Raw genomic sequence first — 19,194 nt, forward strand, 5'->3', positions numbered from 1 at the left:
GCCAGCACCGGAAGCGGAGCAGGCGGCAGTCGGTGCCCCGAGGCCTCCGCCATGGCGCTCATCTGCTCCAGTGCGTGCGGCCTAGGCCTCGCCGGGGCCCCGGGGCGGGTTTAAGGCCTCAACGGGGCCCTCCCGTTCATCCCTGCCCTTGTCCGCAGTCTCCAACGAGGTCCCCGAGCACCCGTGCGTGTCCCCGGTGTCCAACCACGTGTACGAGCGCCGCCTCATCGAGAAGTACATCGCGGAGAACGGCACGGACCCGGTGAACAACCAGCCGCTGGCCGAGGAGCAGCTCATCGACATTAAAGGTGCCCGCTCGGAGCGGGCCTGGCAGCGGGGCCGGGGGATGAAAGGGGTTGAGGGGGATGGGGCTATGGGGAGGACCCACTTGTGGTCACTTAGGGGGAGCTGTGGGTCCGCAGCGGGCGGCCGAAGGGAGGAATTCCCTTGGGATTCCCTCTCCTTGCAAGCCAAGGGATGGAAAAGGGGTTGGGATGTAGGGGTGGGGTTGGGGTGGAGCAGTGGGACTGCAGCTGACGCTCCCCAGGGGATGGTTTATGGGGTGGAGCAGTGGGGCTGCAGTTGATGCTCTCCAAGGGCTGGTTTATGGGGTGAAGCAGTGGGACTGCAGCTGACGCTCCCCAGGGGATGGTTTATGGGGTGGAGCAGTGGGGCTGCAGTTGATGCTCTCCAAGGGCTGGTTTATGGGGTGAAGCAGTGGCACTGCAGCTGATGCTCCCCAGGGGATGGTTTATGGGGTGAAGCACTGGGGCTGCAGCTGATGCTCCCCAGGGGATGGTTTATGGGGTGAAGCAGTGGGACTGCAGCTGATGCTCTCCAAGGGATGGTTTATGGGGTGGAGCAGTGGGACTGCAGCTGATGCTCTCCAAGGGCTGGTTTATGGGGTGGAGCAGTGGGACTGCAGCTGATGCTCTCCAAGGGATGGTTTATGGGGTGGAGCAGTGGGGCTGCAGTTGATGCTCTCCAAGGCCTTGTTTATGGGGTGAAGCAGTGGGACTGCAGCTGATGCTCTCCAAGGGATGGTTTATGGGGTGGTGCACTGGGACTGCAGCTGATGCTCTCCAAGGGATGGTTTATGGGGTGAAGCAGTGGGACTGCAGCTGATGCTCTCCAAGGGATGGGTTTGGGGTGAAGCATTGGGACTGCAGCTGATGCTCTCCAAGGGATGGTTTATGGGGTGGTGCACTGGGACTGCAGTTGATGCTCTCCAAGGGATGGGTTTGGGGTGAAGCAGTGGGACTGCAGCTGATGCTCCCCAGGGGATGGTTTATGGGGTGAAGCACTGGGGCTGCAGCTGATGCTCTCCAAGGGCTGGTTTATGGGGTGAAGCAGTGGGACTGCAGCTGATGCTCTCCAAGGGATGGTTTATGGGGTGAAGCAGTGGGACTGCAGTTGATGCTCTCCAAGGGCTGGTTTATGGGGTGAAGCAGTGGGACTGCAGCTGATGCTCTCCAAGGGATGGTTTATGGGGTGAAGCATTGGGACTGCAGCTGATGCTCCCCAAGGGATGGTTTATGGGGTGAAGCAGTGGGACTGCAGCTGATGCTCCCCAAGGGATGGTTTATGGGGTGAAGCAGTGGGACTGCAGCTGATGCTCTCCAAGGGCTGGTTTATGGGGTGAAGCAGTGGCACTGCAGCTGATGCTCTCCAAGGGCTGGTTTATGGGGTGAAGCAGTGGGACTGCAGCTGATGCTCTCCAAGGGATGGTTTATGGGCTGGAGCCCTGGCACTGCAGCTGATGCTCTCCAAGGGCTGGTTTATGGGGTGAAGCAGTGGGACTGCAGCTGATGCTCTCCAAGGGATGGGTTTGGGGTGAAGCATTGGGACTGCAGCTGATGCTCTCCAAGGGATGGTTTATGGGGTGAAGCAGTGGGACTGCAGCTGATGCTCTCCAAGGGATGGTTTATGGGGTGAAGCAGTGGGACTGCAGCTGATGCTCTCCAAGGGATGGGTTTGGGGTGAAGCATTGGGACTGCAGCTGATGCTCTCCAAGGGATGGTTTATGGGGTGAAGCAGTGGGACTGCAGCTGATGCTCTCCAAGGGATGGGTTTGGGGTGAAGCAGTGGGACTGCAGCTGATGCTCTCCAAGGGATGGTTTATGGGGTGAAGCAGTGGGACTGCAGTTGATGCTCTCCAAGGGCTGGTTTATGGGGTGAAGCAGTGGCACTGCAGCTGATGCTCCCCAAGGGCTGGTTTATGGGGTGAAGCAGTGGGACTGCAGCTGATGCTCTCCAAGGGCTGGTTTATGGGCTGGAGCCCTGGCACTGCAGCTGATGCTCTCCCCCCCTCCCGTCGACAGTCGCCCACCCGATCCGCCCCAAGCCTCCCTCGGCCACCAGCATCCCGGCCATCCTGAAGGCCCTGCAGGATGAATGGGTAAGCCGTGGGGCGCGGTGCTGCGGCAGCCGTGGCGGCGGCGGTGCCGGTGATGCCGACGTGCCCGTGCCTCGTCCCGGCAGGATGCGGTCATGCTGCACAGCTTCACCCTGCGCCAGCAGCTGCAGACCACGCGCCAGGAGCTCTCCCATGCCCTCTACCAGCACGATGCTGCCTGCAGGGTCATCGCCCGCCTCACCAAGGAGGTCACGGCCGCCAGAGAAGGTGGCACAACGGGAGGGGGGCATCGGGGAGGAGGGGGCAGCACTGGGTGCTGGGGTTGGGATCCCTGTATTGGGTGCTGGGGTTGGGATCCCTGTAGTGGGTGCTGGGCACTGGGTGCTGGGGTTGGGATCCCTGTAGTGGGTGTTGGGCACTGGGTGCTGGGGTTGGAATCATTGTATTGGGTGCTGGGCACTGGGTGCTGGGGTTGGAATCACTGTATTGGGTGCTGGGCACTGGGTGCTGCGGTTGGGATCACTGTATTGGGTGCTGGGCACTGGGTGCTGGGGTTGGGATCGCTGTATTGGGTGCTGGGGTTGGGATCGCTGTATTGGGTGCTGGGCACTGGGTGCTGGGGTTGGAATCACTGTATTGGGTGCTGGGTACTGGGTGCTGGGGTTGGAATCATTGTATTGGGTGCTGGGCACTGGGTGCTGGGGTTGGAATCACTGTATTGGGTGCTGGGCACTGGGTGCTGCGGTTGGGATCACTGTATTGGGTGCTGGGCACTGGGTGCTGGGGTTGGGATCGCTGTATTGGGTGCTGGGGTTGGGATCGCTGTATTGGGTGCTGGGCACTGGGTGCTGGGGTTGGAATCACTGTATTGGGTGCTGGGCACTGGGTGCTGGGGTTGGGATCCCTGTAGTGGGTGTTGGGCACTGGGTGCTGGGGTTGGAATCACTGTATTGGGTGCTGGGTACTGGGTGCTGGGGTTGGAATCACTGTATTGGGTGCTGGGTACTGGGTGCTGGGGTTGGAATCACTGTATTGGGTGCTGGGCACTGGGTGCTGGGGTTGGGATCGCTGTATTGGGTGCTGGGTACTGGGTGCTGGGGTTGGAATCACTGTATTGGGTGCTGGGTACTGGGTGCTGGGGTTGGAATCACTGTATTGGGTGCTGGGTACTGGGTGCTGGGGTTGGAATCACTGTATTGGGTGCTGGGGTTGGAATCACTGTATTGGGTGCTGGGGTTGGAATCACTGTACTGGGTGCTGGGCACTGGGTGCTGGGGTTGGGATCCCTCTATTGGGTGCTGGGCACTGAGTGCTGGGGTTGGGATCACTGTACTGGGTGCTGGGTGCTGGGGTTGGAATCACTGTATTGGGTGCTGGGCACTGGGTGCTGAGGTTGGGATCCCTGTATTGGGTGTTGGGCAGTAGGTGCTGAGTTTGGAATTACTGTATTGGGTGCTGGGCACTGGGTGCTGGGGTTGGGATCCCTGTGCTGGGTGCTGAGTTTGGGATCCCTGCACTGGGTGCTGGGTGCTGTGTTTGGGATCCCTGCACTGGGCAATGGGTGCTGTGGTTGGGATCCCTGTACTGGGCAATGGGTGCTGTGGTTGGGATCCCTGTACTGGGCACTGGGTGCTGTGGTTGGGATCCCTGCACTGGGCACTGGGTGCTGTGGTTGGGATCCCTGTACTGGGCACTGGGTGCTGTGGTTGGGATCCCTGCACTGGGCACTGGGTGCTGGGGTTGGAATCGCTGTATTGGGTGCTGGGCACTGGGTGCTGGGGTTGGGATCCCTGTCGTGGGTGTTGGGCAGTGGGTGCTGGGGTTGGAATTGCTGTATTGGGTGCTGGGTGCTGGGGTTGGAATCACTGTATTGGGTGCTGGGCACTGGGTGCTGTGGTTGGGATCCCTGCACTGGGCAATGGGTGCTGAGGTTTGGATCCCTGCACTGGGTGCTGGGTGCTGAGGTTTGGATCCCTACACTGGGTGCTGGGTGCTGTGGTTGGGATCCCTGCACTGGGCAATGGGTGCTGGGTGCTGTGGTTTGGATCCCTGCAGTGGGTGCTGAGGTTTGGATCCCTGCACTGGGCAATGGGTGCTGGGTGCTGTGGTTTGGATCCCTGCACTGGGTGCTGGGTGCTGTGGTTGGGATCCCTGCCCTGGGCAGTGGGTGCTGTGGTTGGGATCCCTGCACTGGGCAATGGGTGCTGGGTGCTGTGGTTTGGATCCCTGCACTGGGCAGTGGGTGCTGAGGTTTGGATCCCTGCACTGGGCAATGGGTGCTGGGTGCTGTGGTTTGGATCCCTGCACTGGGCAGTGGGTGCTGTGGTTGGGATCCCTGCACTGGGCAATGGGTGCTGGGTGCTGTGGTTTGGATCCCTGCACTGGGCAGTGGGTGCTGTGGTTGGGATCCCTGCACTGGGCAGTGGGTGCTGAGGTTTGGATCCCTGCACTGGGTGCTGGGTGCTGAGGTTTGGATCCCTGCACTGGGCAGTGGGTGCTGAGGTTTGGATCCCTGCACTGGGCAATGGGTGCTGGGTGCTGTGGTTTGGATCCCTGCACTGGGCAGTGGGTGCTGTGGTTGGGATCCCTGCACTGGGCAATGGGTGCTGGGTGCTGTGGTTGGGATCCCTGCCCTGGCCGCTGTCCCCATTCCCATTCCTCACCCGTGACCCCTCTGCCCCCCAGCTCTGGCAACCCTGAAGCCCCAGGCCGGGCTCATCGTGCCCCAGGCGGTGCCGTCCTCCCAACCCAACGTGGCCGTGAGTCCCCCTCCTCACCCCACTCCTTCCCCCCACCGCTTCCATCCCCGGGGGCTCACCCCCCCCTTTCCCTGTGTCCCCTGCAGGGAGCCGGGGAGCCCATGGAGCTGGGGGAGCTCGCAGGCATGACCCCGGAGATCATCCAGAAGGTAACGGGGCCTCTCCTGTGCTCGTGGCCCTTTGGGCTCTCCCTCTTCCTCCCTGACCCCCCCTTTTCTCTCCCAGCTCCAAGACAAGGCCACGGTGCTCACCACGGAGCGGAAGAAGGTGAGGGCCTCCCTTGCTCCCCCCCGTCCCAGAGCCCACCTCCGGGTCCGTGTGCCCGTGCCCGTCCCCATCCCCTTTCCCTTCTGCAGAGAGGGAAGACGGTGCCGGAGGAGCTGGTGAAACCGGAGGAGCTCAGCAAGTACCGGCAGGTTGCTTCGCACGTGGTGAGTGCCACGGGACCTTCCCCACGCGGCCCTAAGGGATGCATCAGTGTGGAAGAGGGGGGGCTGCGGCTCGCTGTGCTTGAGGAGATGCTTCCCCAAAGGAAGGAGCCTTTTTGGGGCTGGTGGCCTTAAGCGGGTGTCCTCCCACGTCACGCAGGGGCTGCACAGCGCCAGCATTCCGGGGATCCTGGCCTTGGACCTGTGTCCTTCGGACACCAACAAGATCCTCACTGGTAAAAGTCCCCTCCCTCTGCTTGCTGGGGCTGCGTGGTGGCACCTGGGAGCAGGGGGACAAGGGACGGGAGGGGTTCTCCTGAGGGCTGGGAGCAGGACTGGAGGTGCAGCTCCCAGGCTCCCAGCTCTCCCCTTTCCTTGCTCCTCTTTCCAGGTGGGGCGGATAAGAACGTCATCGTCTTCGACAAGAGCTCGGAGCAGATCCTGGCCACGCTCAAGGGGCATTCCAAGAAGGTCACCAGCGTGGTGTTCCACCCATCCCAGGTTGTGCCCAGGCCCCTCTTCCCCCCATAGCCACCCCGCTCCGGATGGGGGCCTCCACCTCATGCAAGCCACAGAGATCCCTTGAGCTCAAGCATCCTCCTCCCTCCCTGCCCAGGACCTGGTGTTCTCAGCCTCTCCGGATGCCACCATCCGGATCTGGTCCGTCCCCAACGCCTCCTGCGTGCAGGTGGTGCGTGCCCACGAGGGCTCGGTGACGGGGCTGAGCCTCCATGCCACGGGTGACTACCTCCTGAGCTCCTCAGATGATCAGGTGAGAGCCCAGCCCCGGCCACAGCACCTTCCTCCTGCTGCTCCTCCTCATCCTCACGTCCTCACCGCGTTCTCCCTCCCCTCCAGTACTGGGCTTTCTCGGACATCCAGACAGGCCGTGTGCTCACCAAGGTGACGGATGAGAGCTCTGGCTGTGGTAAGGATGGGGATGAGGATCCCAACCCTGGTGGGAGCATCTGGAGAAGGGATTTTCCTCCCTGTGGGTCCCTGATGTCCTGGAGCTCATCAGAACTTGATGGGGATGGGGCTGGGAGCAAAGAAATCCTTCCCAATCCTCCAAATCATGGGATATTTTGGGTTGGAAGGGACCTTGGAGCTCACCCAGTTCCAACCTGGCCTTGAACACTGCCAGGGATGGGGCAGGCACAGCTCCTCTGGGCACCCTGTGCCAGCGCCTCAGCACCCTCCCAGGGAAGAGCTTCTTCCCAATGCAATTCCTGTGTCTCTGCAGCTCTCACCTGTGCCCAGTTCCACCCGGATGGGCTCATCTTTGGAACAGGAACCATGGACTCCCAGATCAAGATCTGGGATCTGAAGGTAGAACCGGCTCCGGGTGTGTGAAGGGAGGGGATGGGGAGGCAGCATCCAGGGGGATGGGGTTCAGTGCCATGCAGAGGGTTCAGTCCATGGACTTTGGGGGTTCTGGACCCACAAAGCTTCAGCTCAGGGGCAGCCGCTTCACCCAGCCTGCTTCTGACTGAAGCAGACCCATGGTCATGGAATCAGCCAGGCTGGGAAAGAGCTTTAAGAGCACAAAGTCCAACCCTGAGGCCACCATAACCCATAGCACTGAGGGCCTTGTCTATAGGGTTTGGGAGCACTTGCAGGGCCGGTGCCTGCAGCCCTGCCCTGGGCAGCCTGTTCCAATGCCTGAGCACCCTCTGGGGCAGGAATTGTTCCTCAGCTCCATCTAAACCTGCCCTGGTGCAGCTTGAGGCCGTTTCCTCTTGTCCCATCCCTTGTTCCTTGGGAGCAGAGCCCAGCCCCTCCTGGCTCCATCCTCCTCTCAGGCACTTGGAGGCAGCCATCAGGTCCCCCTGAGCCTTCTCTTCTCCACACTGAACCCCCCAGCTCCCTCAGCCCTTCCCCATCACACTTGGGCTCCAGGCCCTGCTCCAGCTCCGTTCCCTTCTCTGGCCCCGCTCCAGCACCTCAAGGTCTCTCTTGCAGTGAGGGGCCCGGAGCTGAGCACAGGATTCGAGGTGCAGCCTCCCCAGTGCCCAGCACAGGGGCCCAATCCCTGCCCTGCTCCTGCTGCCGCACTGGTGCTGGTGCAGCACCAGGATGCTGGGGGCTTCTTGGCTGCCTGGGCACAAGCTGCTCCTGCTCAGCTCCTTTTCCACGCGCAGCTTCCCAAGCCTGCAGCGTTCCCCAGTTCCCTGCTGCCTTTTCCCCCTTAGGAACGCACCAACGTGGCCAACTTCCCGGGCCACTCGGGCCCCATCACCAGCATCGCCTTCTCGGAGAACGGCTACTACCTGGCCACGGCCGCCGACGATTCCTCTGTCAAGCTCTGGGACCTCCGCAAGCTCAAGAACTTCAAGACCTTGCAGCTGGAAAACAACTTCGAGGTGGGAGCAGCCCCGGGGTGCTGAGCCCCATGGAGCTTTAGGAGCTGGCACGGGAGCCTCTTTCCCCTTCTCTTCCGTAGGTGAAGTCTCTCATCTTCGACCAGAGCGGTACCTACCTGGCGCTGGGCGGGACGGATGTGCAGATCTACATCTGCAAGCAGTGGACCGAGATCCTCCACTTCACAGGTGAGCACGGCAGGGCAGGAAACCCTTCTCCCCCCTCAGAACCTCTCTCTGTGCACCCTCCGTGGAGGGTCGAACGCTGCTTGGTCCCATACCCGTGGTCTCTTCCCTCCCCAGAGCACAGTGGCCTCACCACGGGGGTGGCTTTTGGCCACCACGCCAAGTTCATCGCCTCCACGGGCATGGACCGAAGCCTCAAGTTCTACAGCCTGTAGCCACGGAGCTGGGGTCTCAATGGGGTTTGGGATAGGGGAGGGAGGGGGGATCAGGGATGGGGTAGGGAGGGAGCCGGGTTCATCCCTTCTCCAGGCTCTCCTCGGTAGCTGTTGGGGTTTTGGCCTTCCTGGGGTGGTTGGAGTTGGGTTTTTGCTTTGCAGCCTCCTGTGTGTCTTTTCTTCCCTGCCTTTAGCTCCACGGTTGTGCTTGGGATCGGGATGAGAAGCCCCCATCCTGGCACTGGTGGATGTTTGCAGCTGGGGAAAGTGGGGGGGGGGGGGGGAATGGGCAGGGTTTGTATCCATTATCTGGTTTCAGGGTGGAAATAAAGAGCTCTTCACCATCCCCTGTGCTCCATTGGGCCTGGGCTGAGGAGGGCAGCACCAGTGGGCTGTGATGTGGGTGCTGCCAGCTTGGCCATGGGACCCTATTCACCCCCCCCCCCATTAGGCACAAAGCACCCTCTCCAGCCGTGCTCCAGGGGCTTTATTTGATGCAGCTCGCCCAGAGGTGCAGCAACATCTGCCTGGAGGAGAGGAAGAGGAAGAGCAGGGATGAAGGGTGAGGAAGAGCAGGGAATTCAGCCCCCTCCTTGCAGCTTGGCCACCATGGGGAAGGCGATGCTGCCCTGGGAGCTGACCGTGCCCATGGCTCCAGTTCTGGCTCTCGTTGCCCGCCGTGCTCCTGGGGAGGGACAAGGGCCTTGGTTTGGGGGCACACACACAACGGGGGGTCCCCCCCCGGTCCCAGGCCCCCCCCCCCCCAGACTCACGTGAGGGCACCCCGAGGTGGCAGGAGGGGCGGCAGGGCTCAGGCTGGGCCAGGTGACAGATGGAGGCGCTGCAGGAGATGAACACCTGCGACCCACACATGGGCTCCATCAGGCTGGAAGCCCCATAGAGCCCCATTCACCCCTCCATAGGGGGGTTTGGGGGCAGTTCTACCTCTCCCTCCAGCACTGCCATGGATGGGGGCTCCACAAAGGTGAAGGTGGAGATGACGAAGCGCTGGTAGTGGCTGGGGAAGGGGAGCTGTGGGGACGCTGGTCCAACAGGCACGAGCTGGGTCCTGTAGTTATCCCCTGCAAAGGGGCACCTTGGGGGGCAAAAGGGACCTTGAGGTTAAGGTGGGTGCCCCCCCCAGAGCCCCATCTCTTGTTGCCCTCTGCTCACCCCTCCACCAGGATGGGCCACTGGGGCTCGGCGGCGGGCTCGGTGCTGGGGGATGCCCAGCAGTGGTGCAGCACCAGCACCAAGTTGGGGTCTGTCTTCTGCAGGAGCCGAACCTCCACGTAGATGGGGTCCCGCAGCACCTTCACCAGGGGGAAGTCAGCAGCGGGGTGGTAGGAGCTGTAGCTCTCATCTATGGGGCACGGGGGGAGAAGCTGAGCGGGATGAGGATGATGATGATGATGGGGGGGGGAAGCCGGGATGAGGGGGACCAGTGGGTGCAGTGCTCACCAGTGGCGATGCGCAACTGGAGCCCCAGCGGCCCCGGCATGGCCACGGGGGCCGCGGTGGTGGGGATGGCAACCTCCATGCGGAGGGGCAGGAGCTCGCTGGCGTTGTAGATGCAGCGGGCTTGGAGGCTGTGGGAGCAGGGCAGAGATGGGTGATCCCCCCCTCCCTCTTTTCCATGGCCTCCAGCCCCAAAGGGGAACGGGTCCATGGTGCCAGCACCAAGGCCCAGCAGGAGGGAGGGTGCTGGAGGTAAGGGGGGTGCTGGTATCTCACATGTAGATGCTGTCCCGTGTGATGGAGCCCCGGGGGGACCCCTGGACATCGATGGTGGAGATGAGCTGGTTCTCATAGATGAGCCGGTCCTCGATCACCTGGGGGCGGGCACAGACACGGGGTGAGGGTGCTGTGAGCCCCCCACGGTGATGGTGATGGTGATGATGGGTGCCACGTCCCCACACCTGCACCGTGGTCCCGCACTGGGTGACGGCGAAGCGGAACATGACGAAGGCCTCGGTGACGCGGAGGGGCTCGCAGCCGGGCTGGCCGCTGGCCAGGCGCACGCTGTCCAGGTTGTAGGGCTGGGTGCTGAGCCCCCGCGGCACCACCAGCACGAAGTGAGCGTCCAGCAGGCACTGCACCGTGGCTGCGGCGGCAGGGAGCCAGCCCGTCAGCCCAGCACCAGGGAGTCACGGCACGGGGTGGGGTGGAAGGGAGCTTAAAGCTCATCCAGTGCCATGGGCAGGGAGATGCTCCAGGATGCTCCAAACCCCTGGGTCCAGCCTGGCCTTGAACACGGCCAGGGATGGGGCAGGCACCACTTCCTTGCTCCTCAATCAACCAAGGTGGAAAAGAGCTCAAGATCCAGCCCCAAAGCCACCCCCTAACCCATGGCACCCAGGGCCGCATCTGCACCGGTCCTGAGCCTCCGCCGCTGCCCTGGGCAGCCTGCCCCAATGCATTGGCTTTCAAACCAGGCCCAATCTCCCCTCTAAAAGGGCACCTCCAGCCCCATTTATCCACCCAGCAGCTTCCAACCAGGGATGCAGGTGATGGCACAACCCCCCCCCCCCCCTCCTTGCCCCGAGCATCCTACCGGTGTTGCCATAGTAACAGGGCGCAGCCCGGTCCATGTCGTCGTAGCAGCATCCCGCCTGCAGACACGCGTCCCGGCCCTGCGGTGCCACGCAGGGCATCCTCCCCACGGCCACTTGGCACTGCTCCCGGCTCAGCGGGGTGCCTGGCGCGGCACAAAGGGGACCCTGCGCTCAGCACCCAGTGCCAAAGCAGCCCCCCGAGCATCCCGCTGGTCCAGGGGACCCATCCCATCACCCCATCCCATAGCATCCCCTCCGCTTACCTGCCCCTGCTGATGGGTAGAAGAGGGCTGTGGATTGCAGCAGGCTGGGCTGGGATTGAAGGCCAGGCCGCATCAAACCAGGCTGGGCTTGGGGCTGGAGTCCTGGGTGCCCCAGACCCGGCTGGGGCTGAGCATGGAGACCAGGGCGGATCAAACCCGGCCGGGATTGGAGGCCGGGATGGGGTAGAGCCGGTCGGGAATGGCTGGGATGGAGCAGCCCGGCTTGGCTCTGGAGCCCGGGATGGACACGGCTCCCTTGGGAGTGGGGCTGAGGGTTGGCATGGGTTAAACCCGGCTGGTTTGGGGGCTGAGCCCCCGGGCGTCCGAAGCCCGTGTGGGGCTGAGCACCAGAGTGCATGAAGGCACCGGTGCCGTGCACCAACCCGGGCTGGTTCTGGGGTGCAAGCCCTGCACGAAGGGCTCCTGCTTGAGTCTGAGCCCTTTGGTGCACCAGAACCGGGTGCGTTTGGGTCTGGACCCCAGGACGAAGATGCCCTGGTTGAGTTGGAGCCCTGGGATGCACCAGACCAGGTTGGTTGTGGGTCTGAACCGCAGGACGGACATGACCCGGTTGATTCTGACCTATAGAATGCATCAGCCCAGGTTGGTTGGGGGTCTGAACCACAGAGCGTACAAGACCCGGTTGATTCTGACCCATAGAATGCATCAGCCCAGGTTGGTTAGGGGTCTGAACCACAGAGCGTACAAGACCCGGTTGATTCTGACCTATAGAATGCATCAGCCCAGGTTGGCTGGGGGTCTGAACCACAGAGCGTACAAGACCCGGTTGATTCTGACCTATAGAATGCATCAGCCCAGGTTGGTTAGGGGTCTGAACCACAGGGCGTACAAGACCCGGTTGATTCTGACCCATAGAATGCATCAGCCCAGGTTGGTTAGGGGTCTGAACCACAGAGCGTACAAGACCCGGTTGATTCTGACCCATAGAATGCATCAGCCCAGGTTGGTTAGGGGTCTGAACCACAGAGCGTACAAGACCCGGTTGATTCTGACCTATAGAATGCATCAGCCCAGGTTGGCTGGGGGTCTGAACCACAGAGCGTACAAGACCCGGTTGATTCTGACCTATAGAATGCATCAGCCCAGGTTGGTTGGGGGTCTGAATCACTGGATGAAGACGACCTGGTTGATTCTGACCCATAGCATGCATCAGCCCAGGCTGGGTTTGGGTCTGGACCCCAGGACGTACAATACCCGGTTGATTCTGACCCATAGATTGCATCAGCCCAGGCTGGTTGTGGGTCTGAATCACTGGATGAAGACGACCCTGTTGATGCTGAGCCCCGGGAAGCACCATTCCAGGCTGGTTCTGGCCCTGAACCCCAGCTCCTGCTTCCTTCGGAGCCCCGGCATGCACCAGACCAGGCTGGGTTTGGCTCTGAAGCCCAGGCCGGAGGCGACCCGCTCGACTCGGCCCCCCAGGATGCCCCATTCCCGGCTGCTCCTGGGGCTCTGCCCGTGCCAGGGGGGGACCCTGCTCCGGATGCACTTGGGATGCGAGCCGGGATCCCGGGATGCTCACGGAGGATTGGGATGCTTGGTGCAGGAGGCCCGGCTGGGACAGGGGGACCGGGACCCCAGCCTGGCTCCGGCGGATGCCGTTGCCATGGCCCCCAGCGGGATGCTCGTCGTCAGCGGGCCGAGGACAGGTCATGTTCACCTCATAGGAGCCGAGCAGGGCCCCGTTGGGCAGCGTCTCCTCCAGCTGCACCCGCAGGACGTAGCGGTCCTCCTGCAACGGGGCGGACAGTGACCCCCAGCCCCATAGCAATGCATTTGGGGGGGGTGATGGGAGGGATGGGGCCTCGCCTTCAGCAGCACGTGGCAGCCCTCGTAGCCAGAGGAGAAGACGATGGCACCGTCCGCTCTGCTGTGGAGCCAGTGGAGGCAGATGGAGCAGTTGGCGACGTCAAAGGGGCTCCCGAACTCATCTGTGGGGATCACGGCAGCCGTGGGGCGCGGTGCGATGACGGGAGCTCAAAGCTCCCCCAATTCCAAGCCGTTGCCCCGTTTCCTACCCCTACACCCCAAGCCCTGCTCCAGGTTCCCCGCGTGCCCTTTGAGGAGCTGCTCCATAGGGATCCGCTCCCCTTCCCGCATCCCAACTCACCCAGGACCCTGAAACGGGCGCTGCGCCCGCGGCCGGGCTGCGCCTCCAGCTGCATGCGCTGCTCCCGGCACTCGTAGCGGTAGCGCAGGAGCGAGAGGGCTCCGGGGCCCTGGCACAGGAGCAGCAGCAGGAGCCGCAGGGAGCAGCTCGGTCCCATGGCGAGCGCGGAGCCCGGCTCGGCGCCCAGGGAAGGGGTTTTATAGCCGGCTGCTGGCAACGCGCCGCGTTCCGGAGCCCTGGAATGCCGGGAGGGTGCCAGGGCTCCTCGCTCCTGTGCCCAGCAGCGACCTCGGTGCCCTGGGCCGTGCTCACGTCCCATGGCCGGGGGGAGCGGAGGCTTTGGGAATCGGGAATGGGAATGGGGCAAAGGAGTTCCTTAGATCCCACCGAAACCCTGGTTCGAAGGCATCACCCCTTGTCGCTGATGAAGAGCCCTCGAAGCCCCCCATCCCACGCTTCCACCCTCATCCTTTTTGGGGGTTAAAGCCATCCCTCCCCTCTTCCCTCCAGCGTTCCCAATGGGAACCCCCCCCCATCCCGTGCAGCACCAAGGCAGCGTCGCTCTCTCTTTATTAAGCGCATCCCTTTCCCCGTCCCCATCACAGCTTCGCCCCGGCACGTCCCAGCTCCCGCGCCAGGAACCGGATGATCTCCTCCCACGAGTGCTCCTGAGCCCTGGCGTGAGCCTTGGCTTCCCCCCCCCAAAGCAGGGGCCGGGGGCTGCCCTTGAGGCAGGACACGCTGCAAAGCGGGGAGCAAGGGGGCTCGATGAGGTGCCCGGCCCCAGGGTAGGACAGGATGCGAGCCCGCGCCGGCGGCATCCGCGCCACGGCCAGCGCGGCGTAGAGCTTGCTGTTGAGGCTGCGGTCGGCTTCTCCCACCACAAACAGCACCTTCCCCCGGATCCTCTCCACCGGGATGGCCGAGGAGCCGGGATCGGGGTGCTGGGGGTGGCTGAAGACAGCGGAGCTGTCCAAGGCCCCCATGTCGGCGATGAGCACGCGCTCGATCCCATAGGGCAGAGCGGGGATGCGGAGGTCCTTGTAGACCAAGGGGTTGCCGTGGAGGAAAGCGGTGCCGTTGATCCACACCGTGGCCAGCACCGCCGGCAGGAAGGAGGCCATGGCCAAAGCCACCTCTGCTCCTTTGGAGACGCCGATGACCCCCAAGCCGGGGCCTCGCACCTGGGAGCACCGCGGGGTGGGATGCGCCATGGGATCAAGGGGCCTTAAAGCTCAGCTCCCTCCCACTGTGCTGCGCACACCGCTGCCCCCCTCCGCGGACCTCCCTCCCCATCCTGCACCCCACTGATGGGTGCCGCGGCGCTCACCTTGGGGTGCCGGAGCAGCAGCGCCGTCGCCTCCTCGAAGTAGTCGAGGTCGAGCAGGGCCATGGTGCGGGGCAGGTCCTCGTAGGCAAAGAAAGCCAAAGCCAGCACCGCAAAGCCCCGGCTGGCCAAGAGCCCCGCTCGGAACTCAATGAGCCCTCCTGCACCCCCAAAGAGGTCCACGACGCCCGGGAAGGGTCCTGGTCCTATGGGGGAGCCCCAGGAACCGGCACTGAGCGCCGGTTCCATCGCGCATCCCAAGGGATGCTCCCTCACCGCCCGCCCTGCATCCCGTGGCTCACCGGGCGGCAGGAAGAGGGCTCCCCGCACCCTGCCCTCCCTGATGGGCACCCGCCGCACCCCGGCACCCACAAACCAGCGCTCGGCTTCGCACGAAGCCAGGGGTGGGTGCCGGGGCCCGTCGAGCAGGAGGACACCATCGAAGGCTTCCACGTGGATGCGGAAGGGGCTGCCGGTCACATCCCGCTTGAGCAGGCGGCGGAAGGGGGTGTCCGGCTGCAGGGACCACAGCAGCCCCATAGGGGAGAGGCCGCTGTAGGTGCCGCCGAGGGCAGGCTGGTAGCCGGGGTCCACCTCACCCTTAGCATCGGCACGGAAGAAAGCCCGGGCCTGGAAGCGTTCCCCTTGCTCATCCCGGAGCCAGGCCCGCAGGGTGATGAGCTGGCACGGGGACAGACCCCGCACGAGCACCCGCACCGGGCGGTCGGCGAGGGAGGAGCGCGGCGTCACCGTCACCTCCACCATGGGGCACCTGTGGGGATGGAGAGGAGCAGCAGGGCGGCCTGACCCACTGCAGCCCGCGGGCTGTGGGATGGGGGGGATCCAGCTCCGACCCCAACCCCTGCCTTCCGCTGGAGCAGGGTGCTCCAAGCCCCCGTGTCCTTGAGCGCTGCCAGGGATGGGGCAGCCACAGCTTCTCTGGGTACAATTCCTTCCTTGCAGCCAAGCTGGATCCCCCCTGCTCCATTCCGACCCCTCGTCCCATCACTCCCATCCCTCATGGAGCCCATCCCCAGCATCCCTGCATCCCCTTCAGGCACTGGAAGCTGCTCGGAGCTCCCCACGCAGCCCCACTGCTCCCAACCCGGCTCCAGCCCCGGAGCATCCTCATGGCCTGATGCTGAGGACACCAGGGCTGGATGCAGCATCCAAGTGGCAGCATCACCCCATTGACACCCCACGGCATCCATCCCCCCTCTCCCCCCAACAACAGGGACACCCCTTTTGCTCCTCTCCCCCACCCCCAGCACCCACTTTTCCCCCTCCCCATTCTCCTCCTCTGCACCCCAAAACCATGGGCAAGGGGACAAGGGATGGGGGGGGGGGGGGGCACAGCCTATGGGCCCCCCATTCCCACGCAGACCCCATTCCTATGCAGGCAGGGATCCCAGCGAGGCGCTGGCTCTATCCCAACCCTGGTTAGGGGACGCCACATAGACCCCATTAGGAACAACAGCCGCCCCAAAGCCACGGGGATGGGCTCCAACCCACACACCCCCCCCCCAACCCTCACCTCTTACCAGCAGGGCAAAGGCTGGGGGGGAAGTGTGGGGAGGGAGGTGGTGGAAGAGGTTGGGCTTTTCCATGCCTTGGGAATCATTCATTAACCAGGAAGCAACGAGGCCAAAGCCCTTCTGCCCCGTGACCCGCTGGCAACCGCCCCATAGCCCCAGTGCACCCCATAGACGCCGCCTTCCTTGCCTCTGGAAGCCCTCAAAGGGAGCAATCCCCATCCCCAATCCTGTTCCGTGGGGCAACCTCAAGCTCTGCCCCACACATTGGGGTCCCCCAGCTGTCATTAACCCTCCCCTAAGCTTCCTTCTGCCCCGTGCACTGCTCATCCCACGGTGTTCCCACCAGGATGAAGCTCCTGGAGCTGGGTACCACCACGTGCTCCCATTCCAGGGCTTTATCCCATTGGAACCTCCTGTTTGCCCACCCAGTGACACCCTCAAGAGGGATGGAGAATGGGCTACCAGCCCCACATTCCCATCTCCTCCCCGTAGGGCAGCAGAAACAAACCCCCTGCCTTTGGGATGCGCTCCAGGGCTCATTCCCAACGGGATGCATAGATCATCTTCCCATAGGAGATGAGCTCCTTTAGCACAGAGGAGACCCCAAGGTGGCCCCATCACCCGCCCCACACACACACAAAGCCATTGGGAGGGCATTTTGGGCTCAGTTCCTACTCATTTTTGGTACAGAAAAGGCAGATTTGGCCATTTGAAGCCATTCTTCCAGCCCCAGGCCAGGCCAGGCCCCAGCAGCAGGCTCCTGTGGGGCCCACGGGGCTGCAGAGCCCGCCCCAGCTCTGCCCCACTGCATCCTGCTTATGGGGAGGGGGGGGGAAGCAGCAGGACCCACAGAGCCCTGGAGCCTGGCGGTGATTCCCAGCTCATTCCATGGCTGCTTTGCTCCCGACGGGCGCCTTCTGGAGCAGGGCCAGGGTATCCCTCTTCTCCACCCGCCTCAGGTGCTTCTTCTTGGCTCGCTTCAGCTTCAGAGGGTTCCGGATCTGGAGGGAAGGAAGGGGATGAAAGGAGGATGGGTCAGGCTCCAGATCCCTGCTCCGGTCCCTAACGGGGCTGCAGGACGCCTTGGCACCAGCGCCTGGCGCTTCAGCCTCAAACCCTTCCATGGGGCTGGCCCCACAGCTCCCGGGGCTCTTCCAGAGCAACCTCAGCCTGGATCCCCATCAGCGTCCCCTTGGCTCCTCCCCTGGCACGGAGGAGCCCTTCCTGACGCCGTTCCCTGCTCTTCCCATGGGATGCAGGGACAGGACCCGCTGCTGCCCTGGCCCCTCACCACTTGCACGATCTCCGCCTTGCGCTCATTCTCCAGCCGCCGCTTGAGGTTCTCCTCCCGCCGCCGCTTCTTCTCCTGCGGGAACAGGGCCAGGTCATTCCCACTTCCTGCCTTAATCCCACACCAGGAGCATCCCCATTCCCCCCCATCCATCCATCTGCCAGGGCTGCTCAGGAACCGCAGCGCTTGGAGCCCGCTGCACCAGCAGCTCCCCCCTTGCTCCAGCCTGGAGCTCACGTCAGCGAATTCCCTATGGAATTTGGCTCCACACCAGGGCATTTCCCATCCCAGCTGCTCCCCGGATGGGTTTGGGCCTCTGCCACGCTAATCCCATGGGCCCATAGCCCTACGTGGGGGCACACACACATGGGGCAGACACAGCCTGACCCTGCAACGTGGTCCTGAGCTCATCCAAGCAAAGGGAATGGGGCATCCCCTTGGATTGGGGTATTCCCAAGGGATCAGTGGCGGGGAGGATGCTCCCTCCAAGGGGCACCTCGAGCTGTGCTGCCACGAATGGGACGCCCCATAGGGGAGAAACCTTCTGAGGCCCCACAAGGGCAAGTGGCACCAGTAAATGGGGGTGCCCCGCAACGGGAAGGACCCGGTCGGGGGGTGATGGCTTGACCATGAGCAGGATCCTGTTCCAGGAGCATCCTGGGATGCAGCAGCAGCATGGCAGCAGCCCAGGGAGGTGATGCTCCTCTACTGAACCCAGGGGAGGCCATGGCTGGAGCCCCGTGTCCCAGTACAAGAGACTGGGAGCTGCTGGAGAGGGGCCAGAGGAGCCCACAGGGATGCTCAGGGGCTGGAGCATCTCTTACAAGAGGAACTTGTTGCTGTTGAGGGTACCAGAGCCCTGGCGCAGGGCGGGATGCGGAGCATCCCTCTCTGGACACATCCCATGGCTGCTGGACCACATCATCTCCTTCCCCATGGGGACAATGGGGGTGTGTGTGGGGCCCTGATACCTCTCGCTCCCTCCTCTTCCCATCCTGCAGCTGCCGAGCCAGGGCCTGCACCAGCTTCTTCTCCTGCCGCTCCCGCAGCTTCCGAGGCCAGGAGCTGCGCAGGGCCTTGTCCCGGATCATGTGGGAGAACCTGGGGGGGGGCCAAAGGAGGCAGAGCTGAGCCGGGACCCCCCCACCCCACACCTGCAACGGCCCCAGCTCCTCCACCCCTTCCCCTATGGAGTCACCGATGGGATGGGGGGGGAGCTTGGAGCCGTCCCTTGCCCAGCCTGCCCCCTCGCAGCATCCCCATGGCCTCGCCCCATCAGCTCCATGTGCTGGGGACCCCCAAACCCCTTCCCATCACCAGAGACCCCCCCCAAACCTCTTCTTGCCGGGGTCCTTCCACACCCGCCCCGACTTGGGTTTGCCCCTCGGGATCGCCGCCGCCTCCTTCCGCTTCTTGGCCGCTTTCCGACGCCTCCGGACCGGGGCCGGGGCCGGGGCCGCCGCTTCGCCCCCTCCATTGCCCGGTCCCGGGGTCCCCTCCCGCTCCTCCTCCATCCTCCACGCTGCCCCCTCGCGATGGGCGCGGCGTGATGACGTCACCGCGCACACCACGGCGACGCCTCCTCCGCCATCTTGGAGTCGGGCATCACCCCCGCCTCCTCCCGCTTCCTCAACGGCACCAGGCGGCCGCCGCCATCTTTGTTGAGGGCAGACGGGCCCAGAGCGGTACCCGGTGCCCTCCCCGTCCCCATCGCCCCGGTCCCTTCATCCCCGCAGTGATGCCAATGCATTAAAGAGCCTTTATTGTGGCGCTGAGGACCGCGGTACC

At 63.6% G+C, this 19,194-nt stretch overlaps 4 protein-coding genes across 5 annotated transcripts; 1 reads left to right on the top strand and 3 right to left on the bottom strand.

The window, feature by feature from the left end:
• PRPF19 (pre-mRNA processing factor 19) lies at positions 1-8,340 on the top strand. Its single transcript, XM_057418317.1, has 16 exons — positions 1-70; positions 159-308; positions 2,322-2,398; positions 2,482-2,623; positions 5,042-5,115; positions 5,202-5,264; positions 5,341-5,382; positions 5,472-5,546; positions 5,704-5,779; positions 5,935-6,044; positions 6,160-6,315; positions 6,402-6,471; positions 6,787-6,872; positions 7,736-7,906; positions 7,987-8,092; positions 8,207-8,340. Exons 1-16 carry the CDS (start codon positions 52-54, stop codon positions 8,302-8,304), a joined length of 1,515 nt encoding a protein of 504 aa, XP_057274300.1. The 5' UTR covers positions 1-51; the 3' UTR covers positions 8,305-8,340.
• A 545-nt stretch (positions 8,341-8,885) lies between these two features.
• ZP1 (zona pellucida glycoprotein 1) lies at positions 8,886-13,410 on the bottom strand. The gene is made up of 12 exons (XM_057418320.1): positions 13,254-13,410; positions 12,953-13,074; positions 12,353-12,875; positions 11,123-11,704; positions 10,859-11,002; positions 10,224-10,408; positions 10,039-10,136; positions 9,766-9,893; positions 9,478-9,667; positions 9,250-9,400; positions 9,033-9,162; positions 8,886-8,989 (listed from the first exon to the last, which is right to left on the bottom strand). Exons 1-12 carry the CDS (start codon positions 13,408-13,410, stop codon positions 8,886-8,888), a joined length of 2,514 nt encoding a protein of 837 aa, XP_057274303.1.
• Positions 13,411-13,826: 416 nt separating this feature from the next.
• On the bottom strand, positions 13,827-16,298 carry LOC130604062 (acyl-coenzyme A amino acid N-acyltransferase 1-like). 2 transcript variants are annotated; one of them, XM_057418319.1, is made up of 5 exons: positions 16,137-16,298; positions 16,056-16,081; positions 14,883-15,352; positions 14,584-14,786; positions 13,827-14,437 (listed from the first exon to the last, which is right to left on the bottom strand). In XM_057418319.1, exons 1-5 carry the CDS (start codon positions 16,203-16,205, stop codon positions 13,853-13,855), a joined length of 1,353 nt encoding a protein of 450 aa, XP_057274302.1. In that variant the 5' UTR covers positions 16,206-16,298; the 3' UTR covers positions 13,827-13,852. The 2 variants fall into 2 exon arrangements, with proteins under 2 accessions (XP_057274302.1, XP_057274301.1); XM_057418318.1 differs by lacking the exons at positions 16,056-16,081; positions 16,137-16,298 and having other exon boundaries at positions 14,883-15,379.
• A 663-nt stretch (positions 16,299-16,961) lies between these two features.
• Positions 16,962-18,929, bottom strand: CCDC86 (coiled-coil domain containing 86). Its single transcript, XM_057418324.1, has 4 exons — positions 18,742-18,929; positions 18,378-18,507; positions 17,407-17,481; positions 16,962-17,116 (listed from the first exon to the last, which is right to left on the bottom strand). The coding sequence occupies exons 1-4, from the start codon at positions 18,918-18,920 to the stop codon at positions 16,997-16,999; spliced, it is 504 nt and encodes a 167-aa protein (XP_057274307.1). The 5' UTR covers positions 18,921-18,929; the 3' UTR covers positions 16,962-16,996.
• Between the last annotated feature and the right edge of the window lie 265 nt (positions 18,930-19,194).

Source organism: Pezoporus wallicus, unplaced genomic scaffold (assembly GCF_028554395.1).
Source record: "Pezoporus wallicus isolate ANWC-B61680 ecotype Strahan unplaced genomic scaffold, APGP_CSIRO_Pwel_v1 contig_14377, whole genome shotgun sequence".
In the NCBI taxonomy this organism is placed as follows: domain Eukaryota; kingdom Metazoa; phylum Chordata; class Aves; order Psittaciformes; family Psittacidae; genus Pezoporus; species Pezoporus wallicus.

What these genes read in the sequence shown, in the direction of transcription:
- LOC130604062 (XM_057418319.1), bottom strand. Translation starts at nt 16,205, where the DNA reads ATGAATGATTCCCAAGGCATGGAAAAGCCCAACCTCTTCCACCACCTC. An exon ending in CTCCCCACACTTCCCCCCCA is followed by an intron (nt 16,082 to 16,136) that starts GCCTTTGCCCTG and finishes TGTGGGTTGGAG; the next exon opens with CCCATCCCCGTGGCTTTGGG. An exon ending in AGCCCTCTTCCTGCCGCCCG is followed by an intron (nt 14,787 to 14,882) that starts GTGAGCCACGGG and finishes GCTCCCCCATAG; the next exon opens with GACCAGGACCCTTCCCGGGC.
- PRPF19 (XM_057418317.1), top strand. An exon ending in GCAGCTCATCGACATTAAAG is followed by an intron (nt 309 to 2,321) that starts GTGCCCGCTCGG and finishes TCCCGTCGACAG; the next exon opens with TCGCCCACCCGATCCGCCCC. An exon ending in TCACCACGGAGCGGAAGAAG is followed by an intron (nt 5,383 to 5,471) that starts GTGAGGGCCTCC and finishes TCCCTTCTGCAG; the next exon opens with AGAGGGAAGACGGTGCCGGA.
- ZP1 (XM_057418320.1), bottom strand. Translation starts at nt 13,410, where the DNA reads ATGGGACCGAGCTGCTCCCTGCGGCTCCTGCTGCTGCTCCTGTGCCAG. An exon ending in CGCCCGTTTCAGGGTCCTGG is followed by an intron (nt 13,075 to 13,253) that starts GTGAGTTGGGAT and finishes TGATCCCCACAG; the next exon opens with ATGAGTTCGGGAGCCCCTTT. An exon ending in TGGCCCATCCTGGTGGAGGG is followed by an intron (nt 9,401 to 9,477) that starts GTGAGCAGAGGG and finishes TTGCCCCCCAAG; the next exon opens with GTGCCCCTTTGCAGGGGATA.
- CCDC86 (XM_057418324.1), bottom strand. Translation starts at nt 18,920, where the DNA reads ATGGAGGAGGAGCGGGAGGGGACCCCGGGACCGGGCAATGGAGGGGGC. An exon ending in AAGGACCCCGGCAAGAAGAG is followed by an intron (nt 18,508 to 18,741) that starts GTTTGGGGGGGG and finishes GCCCCCCCCCAG; the next exon opens with GTTCTCCCACATGATCCGGG. An exon ending in GGAAGAGGAGGGAGCGAGAG is followed by an intron (nt 17,482 to 18,377) that starts GTATCAGGGCCC and finishes CTGTTCCCGCAG; the next exon opens with GAGAAGAAGCGGCGGCGGGA.